Genomic DNA, 20,688 nt, shown 5'->3' on the forward strand with positions numbered 1-20,688 from the left:
CTAAGCTGAAGATGTCCATAGACACCTCCAAGGTCATGTGGCTGGATCTACTAGCATTTTGCATGTTTTCGAACTGCTAGGTTGGCAGAAGCTGGGGCTAGCATCGTGAGCTCACTCTGCTCACCAGAATCAAACTGCTGACCTTTTCAGCAGCTCAGTGGTTTAACCCAAAGCGCCACTGAGGGATGGATATATATATACACACACACACACACACACACACACACACACACACACACACACAGTAGAGTCTCGCTTATCCAACGTTCTGGATTATCCAATGCATTTTTGTAGTCAGTGTTCGTAAATACAGTAATTACTACATAGCATTACTGCGTATTGAACTACTTTTTCTGTCAAATTTGTTGTTAAACATGATGTTTTGGTGCTTAATTTGTAAAATCATAACCTAATTTGATGTTTAATAGAATTTTTCTTAATCCCTCCTTATTATCCAACATATTCGCTTATACAACGTTCTGCCGGCCCGTTTATGTTGGATAAGTGAGACCCTACTGTATATATATATATATATTTGCTTCAAGATATGAGTATGAATTTAGGAAGCTGTAAAGAATGATTATACACACACACATCAGAGTGAGATTATCATGGCAAAATTATGAATGAAGACGAAAACAGGAGTGCCTGCATCAGTTTGCTTTTGCCTGAGCCTACAAGCAAGGGCAGCTTTCTATCCTCTCACACAGCTGAATTAACATTTTGAAAGCCAGACTAACAAAGGGGGACAGTAGATGATTAATTGGGCCTATCCTTGATAAACTGGGAGAATTGAAGGAGTAAAGGGGACTACTATACATGGTTCTTTGTCAACTGTTTTGTAATTGTCCATTCAATTCCCAACAGTTGTTGTTTTGTGATATGAACGATCTTACCAAATATGGACTTGTGATTATCCTTCTATTTTTATAGCTTCTTGTCATTGTTGATTTTAGGATCCATTTGTTCTTCTAACAATGGTTCAGAGCAGAGCTGTTTGGGCAAAGGGAAATTCACCTTCTTTTCAGCCAATGAATCATATTTTGTTTTTCACTGAATGCACACAATAGGATGGAGATAGCTATTTCAGTGTGGCTTGTGCCATGCTGTAAACACATCTCCTTTAACCACAATCAAGAAAGCAGCCTGGGCAGAAATTAAGATTTTTTTTTCTTTACCGATTACTCCACTTATTACAATGCAGCCTGAGCCCTGCCACATGCACAATGGAGGGCCTTCTTATAGCAACACCAGAGGCACTCCAAGCAACCAGCTACTGGTCAAAGGACATTTAGTATAATGCCAAGTTTTAAACACTGTTTGTGTTTTTAAATACATTACAACTGTACCCTCAGTTCGCTTCTGATACATGATAAAAAACCCCATTACTCTGGACTCATTGATCACTAATGGTATCTCTCTGTCTAATATCAAGAAAAAATAATTGTTTTGTTAAACCAGGGTGGGCAACTGCATGTGCCCACCCTCCACTGCATGTGGAGGCTTTCTCCACCAGAAAGAGTGGAGCTTGAAGTTGATGACCAGAGAAACAGCTGGGGGATCAAATGAGTACCTGGTATGCACTTGTCTAAGCTTTTGTGTTAAATATTGGCATTTATTTATTTATTTACTACATTTATATCCCACCCTTCTCACCCCAAAAGGGGGATTCATAGCGGCCTTACAGAAAATCAGCAATTTGATGCCATACATATACATACATACAGAAAAAAATAAATATATACATTAAAACCAAAAACCAATATCAATATTAAAACAATTATTAAGATATATAGGTGTGCTGATTGTGCTGAAAATAAGTAGGGGGGCTTCTACTAGTGGTATACTGAGTAAGAAACAGCATTCTACTCTGGTTAGAATTCACAATAGGATTCAGGTCACTTTTTCCTTGAGCCTTTGAACACCCAGTAACAGTATCAACAACCATGGCTACTTTTAGATGGGGTTCTTCTATTGCTTTAAAAAAACACCCCGGAATCCACCAGCTAGCATGACCAGTTGAAATGATTTGAAATTTAGATACATCTGAAACTAAAATGTGAACTCTTAGACCCCTTTCACAGTTTCTCTGCCTTTTGCTCGGCCTGTTCTTTGCTCCGCTGAATCCCCTTGGCACTTTGTTTGATCCTGTTGAGCTCCAGCTCCAAGTCAGTCTGGTCCTGGGAGGCTTTTTCCTCCACACAACTGTATAAAATGCACATTGAATTGAATTATATGGCAGTGTGGACTCAGACTTGTTTTTGGCATAAAATATAAGCCACTATAGCTGCATGAAATCTTTCTTTCTTCCAGCAAGCCAATGACTAAATGAGCAGTAGACGATTACTCCAATTTGACTATGAAAATGAGCCTTTAAAACTGCCTGCCAGCATGTTATACTTCAAAGTGGAGGCTGCAGGAGCACATCATCACATGGATGAGGGTTGCTTCTAGTGTGCGTCACTCTTCTCCTGGCTCATGGTGGGTTTACTTAGGAATATGTCACAAGATATGGGCAAGAGAAGGTGTGAATGATGCCCAGCGTTAAGGTCATGAATCCCAGCTGTGTCGGCACTCGGGGGGAATCATTCTCAGCTCATGAATCTCATTTTGGACTCACATCAATGGACTGGTGTAACATCTATATCTGTATCTATCCCCATCTCTGTCTTGCTATATAGAAGAATACCAGGATGTTGGTTTTGAGAACTGACTCAAATAATTCTGCCCAACACAATTTGGCCAGGATCACAAACATTTAAATTAAGGCATTGAAGCTAGGGATCAATGGGGCAAAAAAAGACTTTTCTTTTTTTACTCTGTCTGAAATCTTGGGAACAAAATTCAATCAGGTATTGAGTCTGAAGTGAATAAAAGTGCCTTTGGCTGTGGTTGGAGAACCTGGCTATCAATAAGTTGAAACTGATTCCAAGATTTCCATGGCAGCAGGTGAATAATCACCTCTCAGGAAATAGCAGCTGAAGGGCTATCTCTATTCCTTTCCCTCACTTCCTTGAAGATATATGTGTCCAATTTAAGTGACAATTCTAGACACATCGAACCTTGTAACTGAGAAAAATAGCCATACCTTAGTTTCACTAAACCTAGTAGAAAAGGGGCCTAACTGAACACAAGTTCCATTCACTTCACCAATACTTTAATTTTCTAAGGACAGTGTAAATTGTGCCATTTGAAAATACCTTTGAACTTAAGGAGAGAGAAAGTCCTAGGAAGGATTCATTAATGCTCTCTTTGATAAAACACTTATTGTGCACAATAATTGCTCATTTGGGCCAGCCCTTCTAATTGTATTTTTATTCACATTCTGTGTAAATTGCGCACACAGCTGACACTGTAACAGTGTGCAAATTTATGGAGCATTGGATGATCTCAAATGATCCACAGAAAGGGAGTCATGCTAGCAGCCTTTCCCACATAAATCCACCAATGCTATTAAGTGCAATGCTCTATAAATATTATCCTCACTAAATCAATAAGAGTGAAAGGAGAAAGAAATATATTGCATATACACAATAGATCATGAAAAATACTTTGTATTATATACTTTTCAAGAAACATTAACATTTTTATGATTATTAAAATATGTCTGTTCTCACTAAGAATTAAATTTAATCAGGATAGTGTAATAATGTCAAAATATTGTATAGGCAGAGTTATTTACACCATGTAATTTGAACAATCCATACAAAGACATAAGTGCAAATAAAATCCTACTTGCGAAACTTTCATGTTATGCATATTTTCAAACTGCTGTAAAAGCAATTACCCGCTAATCAATGCTGCCTTGTATTGAATCATTTTTTAACTTTTAGCTTTGCTTGTTGTAAGAGCTTCTAAGTATGATGATGCTTTTGTTGCTGTGCTATTTTCAAGACATCATACAGATACTTCTGACTAGAGCCGGTCTATTGATTCACACTGGTTTACGTAAGTGTTGTGATATTCAACAGTTAATTCAGTGATACCGAAGCCATGCCATTCATTATAGATATGTCAAGCCTTTGAGAAACATTCCATCAGATTTGCATGAACCTCTGTTACATTTTCATTCCTTTCTTCTGCAAGCTTTATTTTAACTTAATGTTTTATATTTGCAGTAATAGCCACCTTCACTCACTGGGCAAACAGTAATTTAACAGGCAAGAGGTGACTACAGAAAGCCAAACTAAATGACAGAAAGCCAAGTGCAAAGTATATCCCTCAAAAGGGAACATTCTGTGCAATGTTGAGCTCATTATGTGTTTTTGCACAACTGACAGAAAGAACGGGTTGCTTCAGATAGATGTTTACACAAAGTGTATGGACACTTCTCCAACTGCAGCCCTCCCAAGGAAGGGAGGAACTCTATTTTCTCCAGGAAGTTTGGATGCTTCTTTCTCTCTCGGCAACTTGCTGTGCTTATGCATATTAGCTTGTCCCTCATTTGAACCCAGCCTCCAGACAATTCAAGCTTCTTCTATAAGATCTCACTGACAGAATCTGCTTCTCAAGGGAACTGAGCTGCTGCCAGAGCAAATGTGAAATTCATCCATGAGAAAGAAAAAGATTAGCCATCACAGCTGCTGGCTTCTAGATCCTGCAACTCTGTCAGAAGACTTCTAAATGACACTTTCCACAGATGACCAGAAGGCAAAAAGAGTCTTCAAAGGTTGTCTGTTCTGACCACTTGGAAAAGGGGAAACTTTCATTCTTCTGGGAGCTGGTTTGCAACAGATGGGTTTTGTACAAATGTGGTCTCATTAAGAATGCAGCTATAGTATGTTAGATTAAACTAAGTGCATGGGCAAAATTCAACTGGTTTTGAAGAATTTTAGGTCACAGTAGCTGGAGGCATGTTATGTATCTAGAGAAAGAAAGCTACATGTTGCGTGTTGGAGAATGTGGACCTTCTATACATCTTCTTTGTATACGGTCACATTTTGAGTTAATTTAGTGTGAGCGAGATTTTGGCTTTAAATTAATTTGACTCAGTACTGAAAATCTACTAAAAACTATTACTGAGAACTAAGTTGTTTAAATTCAGTGGGGCATTCTTTTAAGTAAAATACACTGACTCTCTTGGCAAAAAGTAATATGATCCTACATACAGTATTGCTCACAATACAGTATTGCTCAGTAAAGTGTCTTTACGGTATGGGTGAGCTTAGTAGAATTTACATTTCAATACACATGTAGTGTTCAGCAAATATGGTATTACTTATGCAGTTTTTCAATATACTCTAAAAGACTATTGTAAATCATAAAAAATTACAATTTACAGCCTAAGGAAGGGAGGAAGGAGAAGCCAAAGAGAGAGAAAAGGAGCCCATGTGGCAACGGGAGGAGAAGGCAATTTATCAACACACGATTGGTTGATAAAGATTTAAAATAGTGTATAACTACTAAAATAATGTATAAATATTAAAATAAATATAGTGTCCCTACTTTGTGGATTTTCACTTGTTGCAGGTGGTCCTGGAACCTAACCCCCGCGATAAGTAAGGGAACACTGTATTTTAAAACCTGCACAGTATTTTGATTACATGAATGAAAATATAATGGTGCTATAAAACAACCTAATTTTCAAGGAGGGTGCTTTGTATTTTCAGATGCAGGATCAGTTTTTTTTAATTACCTTTTGTTTACTACATGTATTCCCAGTCAGTTCATGGCCACTGAGGCTGTGACCTATTTCCAAAGTCTACACACAGACTCTACCTTGATACCTTGCAAACCAACAGGCATCTTTATTGTTTTCCCATCATTACGTGATTAAAAAGCCTACGAGTTCTACAATTTTGGTTGGCCTAATAAAGCCATCACCACAATATAGATTTTGGATTAAGATTATCACTGACTGCAGCATTTTGTTCCAGTGCCCATTTTGGTCAATTACTTTGTATATATATATTTACAATTCTGTAAAAAGAATGGAGATTGCAGTCAAGAAATGAAAAGAAAACTAGAGGTTGTCAACACAGGTCTAATAAATCGTACCCTTCCTGTTTTCAGTGCTTTAGGAAGGCACAATGGTTCACAGTGAAAGAACTTTTTTTAGGCATTAATATGAAACTCACTTTGTGATGCACAGTTTTAGGAAAATCTGGATCTCTTACATGTGTTTCAGGATTGGAATGGACATGGGAGTGTGTGTGTGTGGAGGGGGGTAACTGGACGGTGGGACAGGCTTGTAGGTGGTTGTGTGTGGTGTGTGTTGCCATTTTTCTTTTAATGTTCAGTGCATATTTCTAAAGGCTAGCAGGCCTTCTGAAATGGAAGTGTCCCTTTCAGAACTCCATGTATGTGTATATATGTGAAGTAGTCAAAGATCATGGTGGACAGGGCCCTTGTTTTGACCTTTTTATTTCAGTGAACGTATGTATGAGCAAGTGAATGACTGTGTGACCAGGTAGCATGTGCTCTCCCCCTTTCTTCTCAGTTTGATTGCCTTTCCACCCAAATGAATGGCTGTGGCTGATTGGGGGATATTCCCATCTGATCCCTTGCAATTAGCCACTTACTAGGTTAGAAAGTGACTCATACATACATTCACTTGCTAGCTTAGTCACTCGCTTGCTTGCGCGCTGAAGCAGAGATGTGCATACAAACATTCACTAAAGTAAAAGAAAAGTGTGGATACTAGTTAAAACCCTTTGGGAAACTTCCTGCCATGAACCTTGCTCACCTCCCATTTCCTAAGGTCTGAGATACTTTGCTCACTGGTGTGTATATGTTACATTTCATGAAATATATGTTAAAAGACATTTAAAGTTCCCTCCCTTACTCATGATCACTCACTGGGACACAAAGAGAGAAAGGGGCTTGAATGGGAGATGGATCTAATGAAAGCCCAATGTAGGTGGTAGGATTGACAGATAAAACATAAAGACTAATGGGGAGAAAAAATGGCACAAGGTCTTTGTAATGATTTGCATGTGGGCATGGAAAATACATGGCTATCAATAGAACATGGTTTATTTGGAGTAGCTGTGGTGCTAATGGGGTCAATCCAGGGAAGAATACTTCAAATTGCAGCTGAATTCTTTTGCTGGTGTAGGTAGTCCCTAGAACTTGGAAGGGAATCTATGAAGCAACTAGGCAATACCCTGAAGTGGAAAGTTGTATTATTGAATACTAAAGTTAGGACTGTCCATGCAGTGAAATTTAAAAAATATTTGTAAGACCTTTGCTTTGGTGTTTACAGGCATGGGTTCTTTTTAATAAACGTATATCATTAAGTAATTGGGATATTTCCACAGAACAGGGAATGATCCAATTAAGTATAAAACTCTAATCACATTTTAACCGAAAACGTACTTCAGGTGCATGTCTGCCATAGAAATGGGATATACTATTATCTCTAACTGAAAAATCCTGTTTGCTAGGTGATTTCCACATTCTCTGGGCATAACCAATTTCTCTTTCTGGATTTCAATTCACATAAACTAAAGAACTCTATTATGATAGAAAAATGAACAAGTCAAGCACACATCATTTTTCTGTTGCAGTCAACAAACTTTAGCTGAACAGTGGCCATTTATTTCAGTGTATACTATGCCCAAATCTTGTAGGTGTGGGCACTTCCTTGTAAACTTTATTCCTCTGTCTCTGATTTGCATATTACTACTATTTGTCAAGATAGTTTGAAAGAACAGAAAAGGTTTTCAGCCCATTTCACGCCATGACACATCAGAAATTCTGTTAGAATAGTGAACTTGTTTTCCGGTAACCAGACACGCTCCACAGTGGGAACATTGTTCCCTGCTAATCTGGCACCTGCATTTAAATGGATGTCTTATTAAAAGAGTTACTATAGAAGATCCATGTGAGGAGGAAAGACAATAGGAAAGAGCACGTGGGAGAGGTTGGCATTGTCTAGTGGCAGGTTTGGGAAACCTGATACTTGCTAATCCCACTAAATCCTTTATTTGGCACCGTACTCCAACTTAAACAAAGAACCATAACTTGTGCACTGTTCCAAAGAGGATATAAACATCAGTTTACAAAGGGTGAGAAAATGTATGCTTATACCTTACAGAGAGATTTATTTTACAATCCTGGCACAAGAACTAAAGAATCAAAAAGGTACATTTTCCTGAATGTCTACTTCCAATAAAATGATCTGTTCTGTTCCCACATTCTTTATTTTGCAGTTGAGGTCAAAAAATATTCTGCTGTTTGTGATGAGATTTTTTTTAAAAAAGCTGAAATGAGATGCTTCAAATGGTACAACAAATATTGTATTTTCTGGGAAGGAGTGATCCATAGTAAAAAGGTAAATGTTTCCCCTGACGTTAAGTCCAGTCATGTCTGACTCTGGGGGTTGGTGCTCATCTCCATTTCTAAGCCGAAGAGCCGGCGTTGTCCGTAGACATCTCCAAGGTCATGTGGCTGGCATGACTGCATGGAGCGCTACCTTCCCGCCAGAGCGGTACCTATTGATCTACTCACACTGGCATGTTTTTGAACTGCTAGGTTGGCAGGAGTTGGAGCTAACAGCGGCCGCTCCCGCCGCTCCCGGGGTTTGAACCTGGGACCTTTCAGTCTCCAGCTCAGTGCTTTAACGCACTTCATCACCGGGGCTCCTAAAGAGTGATCCATAAGAGTACAAAATAAAGACATAAATGAATAATGCAGATTTTGCAGTCAGAGCATTGCAGCTGAATATGTTTTATTTTCCCCAGTTTACACTATAACTTTTTTCCATGATTGCCTTTGAGTAATATTGTACTTAAATCACTACCACTGAAAAATGTGATCACATTGAAGAACCCGACCATGTGAAAGCCTATATGCAAGTATCTCAGCAACATTTAAGTGGAACTAGATGGGGGCTCTTTGATTCTAAAGTGTTTCAAAATTATGGATCCAATTTCAAAGCAGTATACCTCATGATGGCAACATGTTACAATTACACAAAAAGTTACAAATAATTTAATGAATTATCAAGTTATCAAATTTTACCAAATATTTGAAGCCAGAAACAAATCTGAAAAAATTACCCTGCAAATTGAGAATATTTGTTTTGTTGAGTCGCCATCTTGTGAATGACTGAGGTTAGGGGCGATTTATGCACTGGAAGAGGCATCTAGTGGTAATCTTTTGAAATTCTATGCTCCACCTTTTCAAATGCTAAGAGTTTCATTCATGGGTGGTTCCTGGTTGCAGAGGTATAGCAATTTCAAATTGGGAAAATTCATCTTTTTGAAACACACTGTACTTGTGATATATGAGGAATCCCTCCAAACATGTGTGGCACCAATCTCCCCAACAAAATAAAATTCATGACTTATGTGTTCTTACTTCAGTTCCAGCATTCTTCTAAGATGGTTTCACAAAGTCATTTTCTTAACAACTTCTTTACTGGGCTGCCTGGACAAATGTTGTGTGATTTTATGGAGTACTGTTTTTAATTAATGTAAGACCACCAGTAATTGGGGTTTGAAAGGAACTTTACAGCTTCCAAATTTGCAAAGAAAAGTATCAGTCTGTTCCTTTGCCCTGCCTCATTAAATCCAAGATAACCATCTAGCAGACTGAAGGCTCCATCTGCATTCTACTCTTGCAACCATGACTTCATTAAATCATAGTAGGTGTCCTGCATCATCCAAGTTATGGGATATATAAAATGAAAAATACTGGATTCTCAGCCTGTTAGGTTAGGAAAGTTTCTTTTTAATCTGAAAGCAGGAGCCCCCGGTGGCATAGTGGTTTAAAGCCTTGTGATTTGAAGGTTGGGTTGCTGACCTGAAGGCTGCCAGGTTCGAATCCAACCCCGGGGAGAGTGCGGATGAGTCCCTTTATCAGCTCCAGCTCCATGTGGGGACATGGGAGAAGCCTCCCACAAGGATGGTAAAAACATCAAAAACATCCGGGCGTCCCCTGGGCAACGTCCTTGCAGACGGCCAATTCTCTCACACCAGAAGCGGCTTACAGTTTCTCAAGTAGCTCCTGACACGAAAAAAAAAATTGAAAGCAAAATATCTGAAAGACAGTATTTCAGATTGAGCCCAGTAGAGCAAACAGCTATCAGAAATCAACTTTGACCCATCTGAACTCATGCTGGGTCACATCCTTGATCCAAATACAAGCTGAATCTGGCCAAACGTTTCCTTTAATTTAAAAAAAAAAAAAATAGAAAAAAAGCTCCTTTTCACTAAAACCAAGTCCTTCAACTTCTTTTACTCATGAGTTAATGAATTACTGTTGCTCATGGAGAACTTCCGGACTACAAGTCTTCTTGCTCTGAACAAAAATTGACAGCAGAGTGACAACAGGAGAATTCAACGGCCATAAAAACTATCACCCACTCTCTGGATTTAATGTACATCCTAAATAGCCCCAAATCACAACTAAAGAAATTGCTTGCATTACTCTGTGCTACAATAAAGTAATTGTGAATGAAGTGACACAATCCAGATATTATCTGATGGAATGATCCTAAGTCTCATTATGAAACAATACCATAAATATGTTCATTGAGTGTATTAGTAATAATTTCAACAATGAATATATTTACTAATCTGCTCTAGGGTATGTTTATCCTGGAACTTGTACAAGACTGCTATGGACTTAAAGAAATCTATTCACAATTATGGAACAGTTCTTATGACTACTCAAGACATTCTTTCTTATAGGAACTTCCATAATTGCTTGGATACAAGTCTCTGGGGCAGTTAAGACAATCAAACAGCTGGCCGGGGGGAAGAGTATATAGATGATTATAAATTGGGACAGAATTTCCTGTTTCATGGCTATTAGCCTCCACTTTAAAAACAAAGGAAACGGAAGTGGTTGGCTCTCTAGCCCGAGTTAGTCTTTGGGTATTGTGCAATGTATCATACACAAAGGAAGTTAGAGTAAACTGAAAGCAAGGACAGTATGGCACACCTCAAGGGAAACATCGCGTACCAAGGGAGCAAGACTTGGAGCTGGCAGACCCATAATAGGATACCCCTCCTTTCTCAATATGGACTTTGTGCAGAGAGGCACATAGACAGTTGGCAGGCATCCAGAGTTACCTCAAGAATTTACATTAGTGCCCTCATGTTTACTTTATTTAGTTTCCTAAAAGCAAGGCGTGACCTTGTGTGTTTTATGTGACTGAAATCCCCTTTTGAAATCGTGCAATGAAAGTTTTGTATACACTAATAGATTTTAGTTTACAGATAACAAAGACAATAAAACCGTTTAGCAAGTGCCTACGTGAGGTAGAGATGCATAGCCCTCGGGGTCATTTCAGTGGATCTGAACAACCATCCTGTACTGTCTTGCCAAAGCCAATGCCCAATTTACTTCAGTTGAACCAAACATTTCATAAATAAAAGAGCTGATGACATAAATAAAAAGGGAAGACGTGCACGTTCTGCAGACAGGACAATATACAAACATTGTGACCTAGCCAGAGACTAAATCAGATTATCAAGCATTTCAACAACTTGTGCAAATTGGTTGTCTGGCATAACAAAAAAAATGGCTGCTGTAGCTGAGTGAGACATTGATTTTATGTCTGATAAATGTATTACAGAACTTGGGAATTTCAAGTTCAGTGTAACTAATTATATGCTAAACAATTACCCTTGGCAGCCAGTGTGGCATAGTGGTTTGTTCACTGGACTACAACTGGAAACTAGGGTTCAATTCACACTCAGTTAAGGAAATGCACTGAGTGACCTTGAGTGAGTCACACTTTCTCATGTCCAAGAAACTCTGTGATAGGGTCACCTTCGGGTTGCCATAAGTTGCAAATGACTTGAAGGCACGCATCAACAGCAATCACCCCTTTCCTGTAACAAGGCTTATAAAACTAATCTGCCAGGAAAACGGTCACTATTCATTCAGAACTTGGGACTAACTAGTTTAATTTAATTTAATTTAATTAGTTCTAACTATTTACTAACTCATGTTTCCCTTCTTCTAACAAAACTTTACAAGGGCTGAAATTATCAAGACCTTTAAACCATGTCAAAACTTTTACCTACCTACTGGGATTCTTCCCCCCAGTATTACTGAAATGATTCTTTCATTTTTTATAATATGAGAATGAATTGAGCATTATCTCTTTCTTGGGAGTGTTCTTGTTATATTAGGTCTAAAGGGTTATGTGATTCTCTTTCTAGCAAAGATGAAGATACAATCATCTTTCTAATGCCTGCAATGAATTTAAAGAGCTTCCAGAAAAATGCCACTTCTGCAAAAGGTCTCACAAACAATAATCAGGCTCTAAAACTGTGGATAGAATACTAACATTCAAATATAAAAATAAGTTAGGGACATACTATTAATCAAAACACACACATATATTTTAATCTATCTATCTATCTATAAGTGATTCAGGAGGCGGACGCAGGAGAGTTAAGAGGCATTCAGCTGAGCTCCAGTATCGTCACGGTTTTCCTTACTTTTATCTTTTATCTTTTAATATTTTTATTTTATTTTACTCCCATTTTGCTCCAGTCTGTTTCAGTTATCTCCAGCTTGAGCAGTGAGCAACATTATTTTAGAAACTCTGGCTGTTTGCTCACATTACTTGTGCTGTGTATGCTGCTTCCTACTCCTTGTTGCTCATACTTATTTCTGTTACTCTGCAAACAACACCTACTGCTGAGGAGTTTCTATCTATCTCTATATTTAATATATACCGTTCACAACTAACTAACAGCAACAATAAATATGTTAATTTCTATTTTACAAATAAATGGGGCTGACCAAATTTGTGTATCATTGGGTTGCTGTGAGTTTTCTGGGCTGTATGACTGTGTTCCAGAAGCATTCTTTCCTGATGTTTCACCCACATCTATGGCAGGCATCCTCAGAGGTTGTGAGGTCTGTTGGAAACTAGGCAAGTGGGGTTTATATATCTGTGGAACGTCCAGGGTGGGAGAAAAAAACCTCTTGTCTGCTGGAGGTAGGTGTGAATATTGTAATTGGCCACCTTGATTAGCACTGAATGGCCTTGCAGCTTCAAAGCCTTGCTGATTCCTTCCTGGGAGAATCTTTGTTGGGAGGTGTTAGCAGGCCCTGATTGTTTCCTGTCTGGAATTCCCCGGTTTTCTGAGTATTGTTCTTTATTTACTGTCCTGATTTGTTATTGTTATGCAACTGATATATGTCCAAACCACAGTAGAGAAACATAGTTTTTAAAAAAATAAAATAAAAGTGTACTCCATGATTTTTACATACTTTTACAACTTTAAACCCTTCAACTGGAAACTGTCAGATTTTAGATTCCTCGTCTTACACATAATTATTTTATTTGCCAAACATGTGCATCTTTTTTACTAGAAGTGCCTTGAAAACTTTCACTAGTGGTACTCTTACACATCTTTCAATGATTTTGGGGAAACAGCTTTGAATAGAGACACTCAAAACGAGTCTCTCCTTTGTCTACTGTTTTTGCAATGCCGTACTTTCAAAACTACGTCTGTCAGGAAGGAGACAGGAAATTCGAGTCACACTTACAACAGCTGTGCCATGCCCACTATCATTCTCAAATGACGTAGTTTGGGCTTCAGTGGCATGGGGCCAGGAACTTAGCAATACCAGAGGTCAGGAAGATAGGTCACTGTTTATACAGCTTTTGCACTTGGGATCATGCTGGGTCTATTTGCTTTCTTCCTTTTCATACTGTTTCTCTTTCCGTTCTTCTTTACTAATGGGGAGCTTGAAACATCCTGTTTTCAAAACATCAGGCTGTTTGTGCCATTACCAAATCTCTATGCAGAAGCCTTTGACGGAAGGAAGGCAAATTATTCAGATAATTTACAGATGTGGAAATAGCTTAATTAATGAAAATATTTTAAGAGGCTCCTTAAAAGACTTAGAAAATCCCAAATTTATCCTTTGCTCTCAAATGGTAAGTGCAAGCTACATGACTCACCTTCAGTACTATAAAACTAAAAACCATAAAGGCACATCTTTTGTTTTCACTATGTAGCAAAAAGGAAAATGATAAATAGAGAGAAATGTTGTGGTCCTTTGAGCAAAGTGTATCTATCTTTATCGTTTCTTCCTTTTTTAAAACCTAAGAGTCAGATAGAAGACTGAACAAATGATGAAACTATGAAACATTCAGCTTATGTGGGTCCTTTTGCTATGTGAAAACTTCTTGTTGTGTGCCTTCAAGTTATTTCCAACTTATGGTGACCTGGTCACCATAAGGCAAGATTCTGTTCAAAGGGGTTTTTCACTGATTTCCTCTGAGGCTGAGAGAATGTGACTTGCCTAAAGTCACCCAATGCATTTCTATGGCTGAGCAGGGATTCAAATCCAGGTCTCCAGGATAGAAGTCCAGTGATTTAACTACTACATCATGCTGGCTGTCTCACAAAACATCCCATTATTTCTTTTTAAGCTCTATGACAGTGGTTTTCTCAACCTGTGGGACCCCAAATGTTTTGATCTTCAACTCCCAGAAATCCTAACAGCTGGTAAACTGGTGAGATTTCTGGGAGTTGTAGGCCAAAACACCTGGGGACCCACAGGTTGAGAACCACTGCTCTATGATGTTGGTTACTATCTCTATGTTAATGTAGATTGATAAGTTACTAATTTTCCCAAGAGAAAAAAGATTTCAGTTACTAACTTTTTCAACTATTATGGGCTTGTGAATTCTGTCATTTGGATCATCCCAATAGGCATGAGATTTAACTATTTCAAAGGTAAAAGAGAGCTAACACTACATATTGCAACAAGTAACGTAAAATTAAAATATAAAGAGAAGAAGGATGTAGGGCCAACTCTTTGATTCTATTGCATTCTAAAACTTGAAAAGTTCATGTGGAAACTGATACCTTTGCAGCTGGAGAAGTACATTTTACTCCTCACAGCTTGCTTATTAAATAATGCCATTTACACAGGTGTTAACAAGTACACCTGGAGAATGCCATATGTTACAGCAAAGTTGATTAAACGATGTAGAACGGGGTCTCTGCATCAACACTGCAGAATAATGCTTTTTTCTCCCCAGACAGACGTGCACCATGTGTTCCATGGAAGAGTGCCTGGGATCCCAGCGAAGGTGCTGCCCGAAGCCAAAGGAGGGAGGCGGGAGGCGGGTGTGATCCCTGATAGTCATCAGCATTCAGGCCGCTAGCCAAATAAGGTGTGGCTTTGATACAAAAGACTTCACTTTTTAGATGTAGAGTGAGTGAAATGCTCACTTGTAAGTTTTCAGGGGTTAGGGACAATGAGATTTTTTAAAGAAAGAAAACTACAATTAATTCCTAAATCGAGTACATTAAATAGGAATCAATGTGCCACCTAAAACTTCCTGATGGTAAGAGCTGTCCAACAGTTAAATATGCTACCTTGGAGTGTGGTGGAGTCTCCCACTCTGGAGATTTTTAAACAGAGGCTGGATGGCCATCTGTCAGGGGTGTTTCGATTGTGCAGTCCTGCAGGGCTAGGGGTCGGACTGGATGGTCCTTGTGGTCTCTTCCAGCTTGATAATTCTATTATTCTAATTAGATTAATGTCATGGAATGTGTAGTAATTTCATAACTACACATTCCAAATACAATTTCCAACTTCTAGAAATTTGTCTGTCACCGAACCAACAATTTAAATGGCAAATTGTCATTATAGGTAAAGGTAAAGGTTCCCCTGACATTAAGTCCAGTCATGTCTGACTCTGGGGGTTGGTGCTCATCTCCATTTCTAAGCCGAAGAGCCGGCGTTGTCCGTAGACACCTCCAAGGTCATGTGGCCAGCATGACTGCATGGAGCGCCGTTACCTTCCCATTGGAGGTAACCTATTGATCTACTCACATTGGCATGTTTTCGAACTGCTAGGTTGGCAGGAGCTGGAGCTAACAGCGGTACACAAAGTACAATATAATAACTAAAATAAAAGCAGGTTCATATATTTTGCATTGTAAGTGAACATAATAGTTTATCATTAGTAGCACTGCAATTAATTTAATTTCACAGAATCATAGTGTTGAACGAGACCATAAAGGCCATCCAGTCTAACCCCCTGCCATGCAGGGAAATCACAGTCAAAGCACCCCTGACAGATGGAATTATGGAAAGCCCTAATTTCTGAAAGTTTAATGTTCCAATAGAAATCAGTCCATTATGATCCATTTATAACAATGTATAATCTGTTGAATTTAAAGTTTCTGACCTAAATCATTTTTCACACTTGATTTAATTTTTCTTAACTGGGACCTTGACAGAAAACCTGGTGTCAAAATTAAACTTGATTTCATTTCACACTTTCTAGTTATTTACAGAACAATCTAAAACAATTCTGGAATTATTCTTGGTACATAAACATGCAACTTGTCTTATTCCTGAAATGAAATACCACCTAGATACTTTATGCATCTTCAATAATACCAAAGAACAAAAACTTGAAAGTTGATGTGCTTTACTTCAAAGACTTTGATCTCACTCAGTGACACTTTTCCAGTTTTGTTTTGGCTTGGTTTTGCATCAGTGTAACAAGAGGAACTAACAGTCCTGAGCAATTTGACAAGTTGACTGAAGTGGAAGAATTCATCAAGTAATCTCATCCCCAATATTCCAATAATCTGTATATGGAACATCCCTACACCTTGATCACTTGCTGCATTTTGCTTAATTAAAAATATGCTTTTTTCTTCAAAAAATATTTTTTCTTACCTTATTTGATGCCATCTCACTAACAGATCTGTAGGTCTGAATGGTTTCAAGTTGGTCTAAACACCAGTCCAATTCCTCTAACGTGTCCATTGCTAATTTTTGATAAGATTCTTCTGCAAACAAACACATAGACATGTAGTTAGGCTTGAGCGATGGCAGGCTTTCCATGGTGGCTTCACCGGCACGGCTTGGACCAATACTGCCGTAGGAGCTACAGTGCTCTTTCATCATGAGTTCTGGAGGCTCCTGTTCCACTCCCCTGTAGAACAAATCAATGCACGTCTCAGCTGTGAATGGCTGTTGTGGTTTTGTGGTGTGTGAGTGTGCTCTCCCCTCCTCCTGCTCGGTGGCTCTTTTTGTTCTTGCCAGCTTTGAACAAGCAAAGTCAGTAACACACCAACAAACTTCCTCTAGAGAAAGAGGGAGGAGGAGGAGGAGGGACGCGCTCTGGCAGGCTCATCTGCCTGGAGATGCACTCACAGAACCCAGCAGAAGCGGAAAACCAGTTCCTTCTAAGCAGAGGGGATTTTCTCTCTTCTCAAGCATTAATCACCCTGGCATTTCTCGTTTAAAGCGATGACATCTCTGTGAGATTTCTAAAGTGTCATCAAGTGAGATTAGGCAATCAAACTGCATCTTTCCCTTTTTGTTTCCTTGAAAAAGAGCTTCAGATGAAAAGCGGAAAAACAAAGTACTGACAGTGATGTTTATAGGCTTCCTAAACTTGTGCAAGTTTGATCATTCCCCTCCATCCAGGTCTTTGCGTAACGACAACGTGTGCATATATGTTAAATTAATAGTGATTATACTGGATGTTTGATGAAATGACTGTACGGCAGAAGCCAAAAAATATATAGAAATATCAGATTTTGTTTTATGGGCAAAATTGGAAATCCCACTTCTCTTAATTAAATTAAAGAGACACAAAGAAATTATGTACTGGATTTCTGGATGGAGTAACACATTTGCACAGTTTTAGCTCACTCTGTATTTTCCTTGCTTTGTAATTATAACCGAGGAAGTAAAGCTTATCAAAATATTTCCTAAAACTGCACTCTTCATTACAGTTTTGTGATTGAATAAATCCAACTGCATTACCCATTGAATAAATCATATTGAGTAAGTGTGTACATAACTGTTTGTAAATTGTTTTTCCAACTGTGAAGAAACTCACAAAAATAATCAAATGTAACAAGTAAACCAGATTAAGTCATACATGCCAATTCTATCCAACACGTTATTGGACCTTTTCACTGAAAAACTGTGCACTAGCAGATGCATGTTCATATACTTAAAAATAGTGGAAATTTTGAATTTTTTAGAGCAAAAGATATATAAGAGAGAAATGAAACTCCACTCAACCCACAACCCACCATTTAATTTATAGGTGATGAGTTATTGAGAAGCCACATTGTCACCTTTAGCAGATGGAACAAAAGATTTAGTTTCAGTGGTGCAATGGGTTAAACTCTTGTGCCAGCAGGACTGCTGACTGACAGGTCGGCGGTTCAAATCAGGGGACAGTGGGTGAGCTCCTTCCATCAGCTCTAGCTCTCTATGCGGGGACATGAGAGAAGCCTCCCACAGGATGGTAAAACATCAAACATCCAGGCATCCCCTGGGCAATATCCTTGCAGATGGCCAATTCTCTCACACCAGAAGCGCCTTGCAATTTCTCAAGTCACTCCTGACACAAAAAAGCAAATATGGTTTCTAGAATTGCTAGTTATTTTGGTGTCTGCTATGCCACCACTTTAAATAGAATAAATAGGGTGAATTTCTGCCACTGTATGTAACTGTGATATTAAAAGTGGACTATTTTTCAGTGACTGCCTATTAGATGCCTCTTTTCCTACCGTCTGCCTTACCGGGAATAAAGCAATATCACATAGCTTAATTCCAGATGTTAGAAGGCATGTGTCACAGTGTCATCCATAACATGTTGCCTTTAGAGGTTACAAATGGCATAACAAGGGATGGGTGTACACTGACCCACCATTCCAGGGGCAATCTGGTGGGGTAACATCAAATCAAGATTTTCACAGCCCCCCCACCGCCCAAACTGCTGTAGAAGTGGGAGGAAGTCCCAATTGGCCAGTGGCATCAAACTGGGTTGGACCCTGCCAAAAGGCCACTCTTACTGTCACTCCCATTCTCCATTTTGTGGCAACCGGAACATGGGTACTACCAGGCATCTGCAGTAATGGCTTGGGGTGCCAGAAAAATGAGGGAGAGAGGAGGAGAAGAACTGAGTGGAGAAGTGGAGAAGAAGAATTGCTCCTGCCTCTCTCCTTCCCATCACTCCCATCAACATCATTGCAACTGGTAGGACCCATGATGTGGTTGGAAAGCGCCATGACATGGAGAACAACAAGGGATGGTAAGTGCCATCCCATGTCCCCAGGCCATCTGAAATATGAGATGACAGTGAAACAATACAGCCAGTTCTGTCTCAGAACAGGCTCAAGTGTTTAGCCCCGAAATATCTACTAGGGAGCATGTGGTACATTGCTGCTGCATTTTGTGCACCCCCAGGTCAATTTAAACCCACGAAAGGCCCTTTTGGAACCTAATGGTGGGAGCTGCCCCTTAATGCCCACAAGTGTTTGAGGGCCACTTTTGCGTTTTATTTTTTAGGTTGGAATATCATTGTTCTTACATGTATTCTCTATGTTTAAAAATAGTGGACTGGGATTTTTGCGGGTTACTACTTCATATCCACTATTTCATATCTTTGAATAGGTGTTTCCTCCCTCCCTCCAAAGTCGTGCAAGATAACAGGATTAGAAGTTAGTATAGTTGCTTTCCCTCATGAGCTTCCTCTCTCACACACACATGCAAAGTAGATCCAAACCTAGAGTTCTGAGCAAGAAAAGAGAGACGCTGTTCTTCATTTTCTATCTTTGGTCCTTTCTGCTCTATTCTTTTTTAGTTGTTCCAAAGGGATCAAACATAAAAGGTTTGCACTTCTATTACTCTGCAGGGAATGAAAAAAATTCCAGGACCTTAAGATCAATACACTTATTTTTGTTTTAATTTCCATGGACATCATTCTCTTTCTTCAAGTCCAAGATGCCTTTATACTGAAAGAGATTAACACAGCTATCTCTGAAAATTCTTACCTTGAAATACCTCAGAGTGACTTTTCAGTAAAGGCATGTTTAATTGTACTTGGGCTGAATGAAGCTGCCACACATGAGTTGTCAGGTTTTACTAATTTGACCACAAAGCTTATTATGACTCAGGTCTGTATCAGACTGTTTTTTCCTGGCATGGAAATTCCTATAAATTTTCAAAGTGGATTTTGCTCATGTGCACATTTTAATTTTTGTTATTTATTATATGAAAGGCAGGCATTTGACAATAGACTACTTGCTGAGGAAGGAACACGAGTGAAAGTTGTGTTAGAGTTTTTTCTTCTCAAACAAATTACTCTTACTGTGAGCTCCCTTGAGTCCTTTCCTTAATTTGGAAGAAAAGAGTAATGTAAGTCCAACAAATGGTTTTATACCAGTGTATGTATATATACATTGGTATAAAACCAATGTATGTATGTGTATACAGTGCTTCATCCAGTCATGCCGACCACATGGCCTAGGAGGCATCTACGGACAACGCCGGCTCTTCAGCTTAAAAATGGAGATGAGCACCAGCCCCCAGAGTCAGACATGACTAGACCTAATGTCAAGGGGAAACCTTTACTTTTTATGTGTGTGTGTGTGTGTGTGTTAGCAGACTGAAAGCTAAAACCAAGGTCACAACAACATCTGTTATAGAACTCCAATATGCTGATGATAACGTAGTCTGACCATTTTAACACTATGTTCATTGTTTGTATAGTATGCTGTAAACCGCTTTAGGTCCCCTAGGGAGGAAGGCGGTATATAAATGATGTAAATAAAGAAAGAAATAGATCTACAAGCCACTCTAAACACCTTTGCAGAAGCATACGAGAGGCTTGACCTATAATCAGAGTCGGCCCTAGGTATTTTTCAAGTGTAGGCGAACAGAATTTTGCCCCCCACCCCACCCCCAAATCAATCACTGAAAAATAAAAGCATT

The 20,688-nt window shown here is 38.9% G+C and overlaps 1 protein-coding gene across 7 annotated transcripts in view; it reads right to left on the bottom strand.

Moving 5' to 3' along the window:
• The window catches only part of pde4b (phosphodiesterase 4B), a 352,571-nt gene that overhangs the window by 16,085 nt on the left and 315,798 nt on the right, over positions 1-20,688 (bottom strand). For all 7 annotated transcript variants that reach the window (XM_003226759.4, XM_008119709.3, XM_003226758.4 and 4 more), the window contains one exon: positions 16,627-16,739. In XM_003226759.4, the coding sequence (XP_003226807.1) occupies positions 16,627-16,739 (113 nt within the window). The remainder of the gene's footprint in view (positions 1-16,626; positions 16,740-20,688) is intronic.

The sequence above is a fragment of the Anolis carolinensis genome, chromosome 4 (genome assembly GCF_035594765.1).
Source record: "Anolis carolinensis isolate JA03-04 chromosome 4, rAnoCar3.1.pri, whole genome shotgun sequence".
NCBI classification, from domain to species: domain Eukaryota; kingdom Metazoa; phylum Chordata; class Lepidosauria; order Squamata; family Dactyloidae; genus Anolis; species Anolis carolinensis.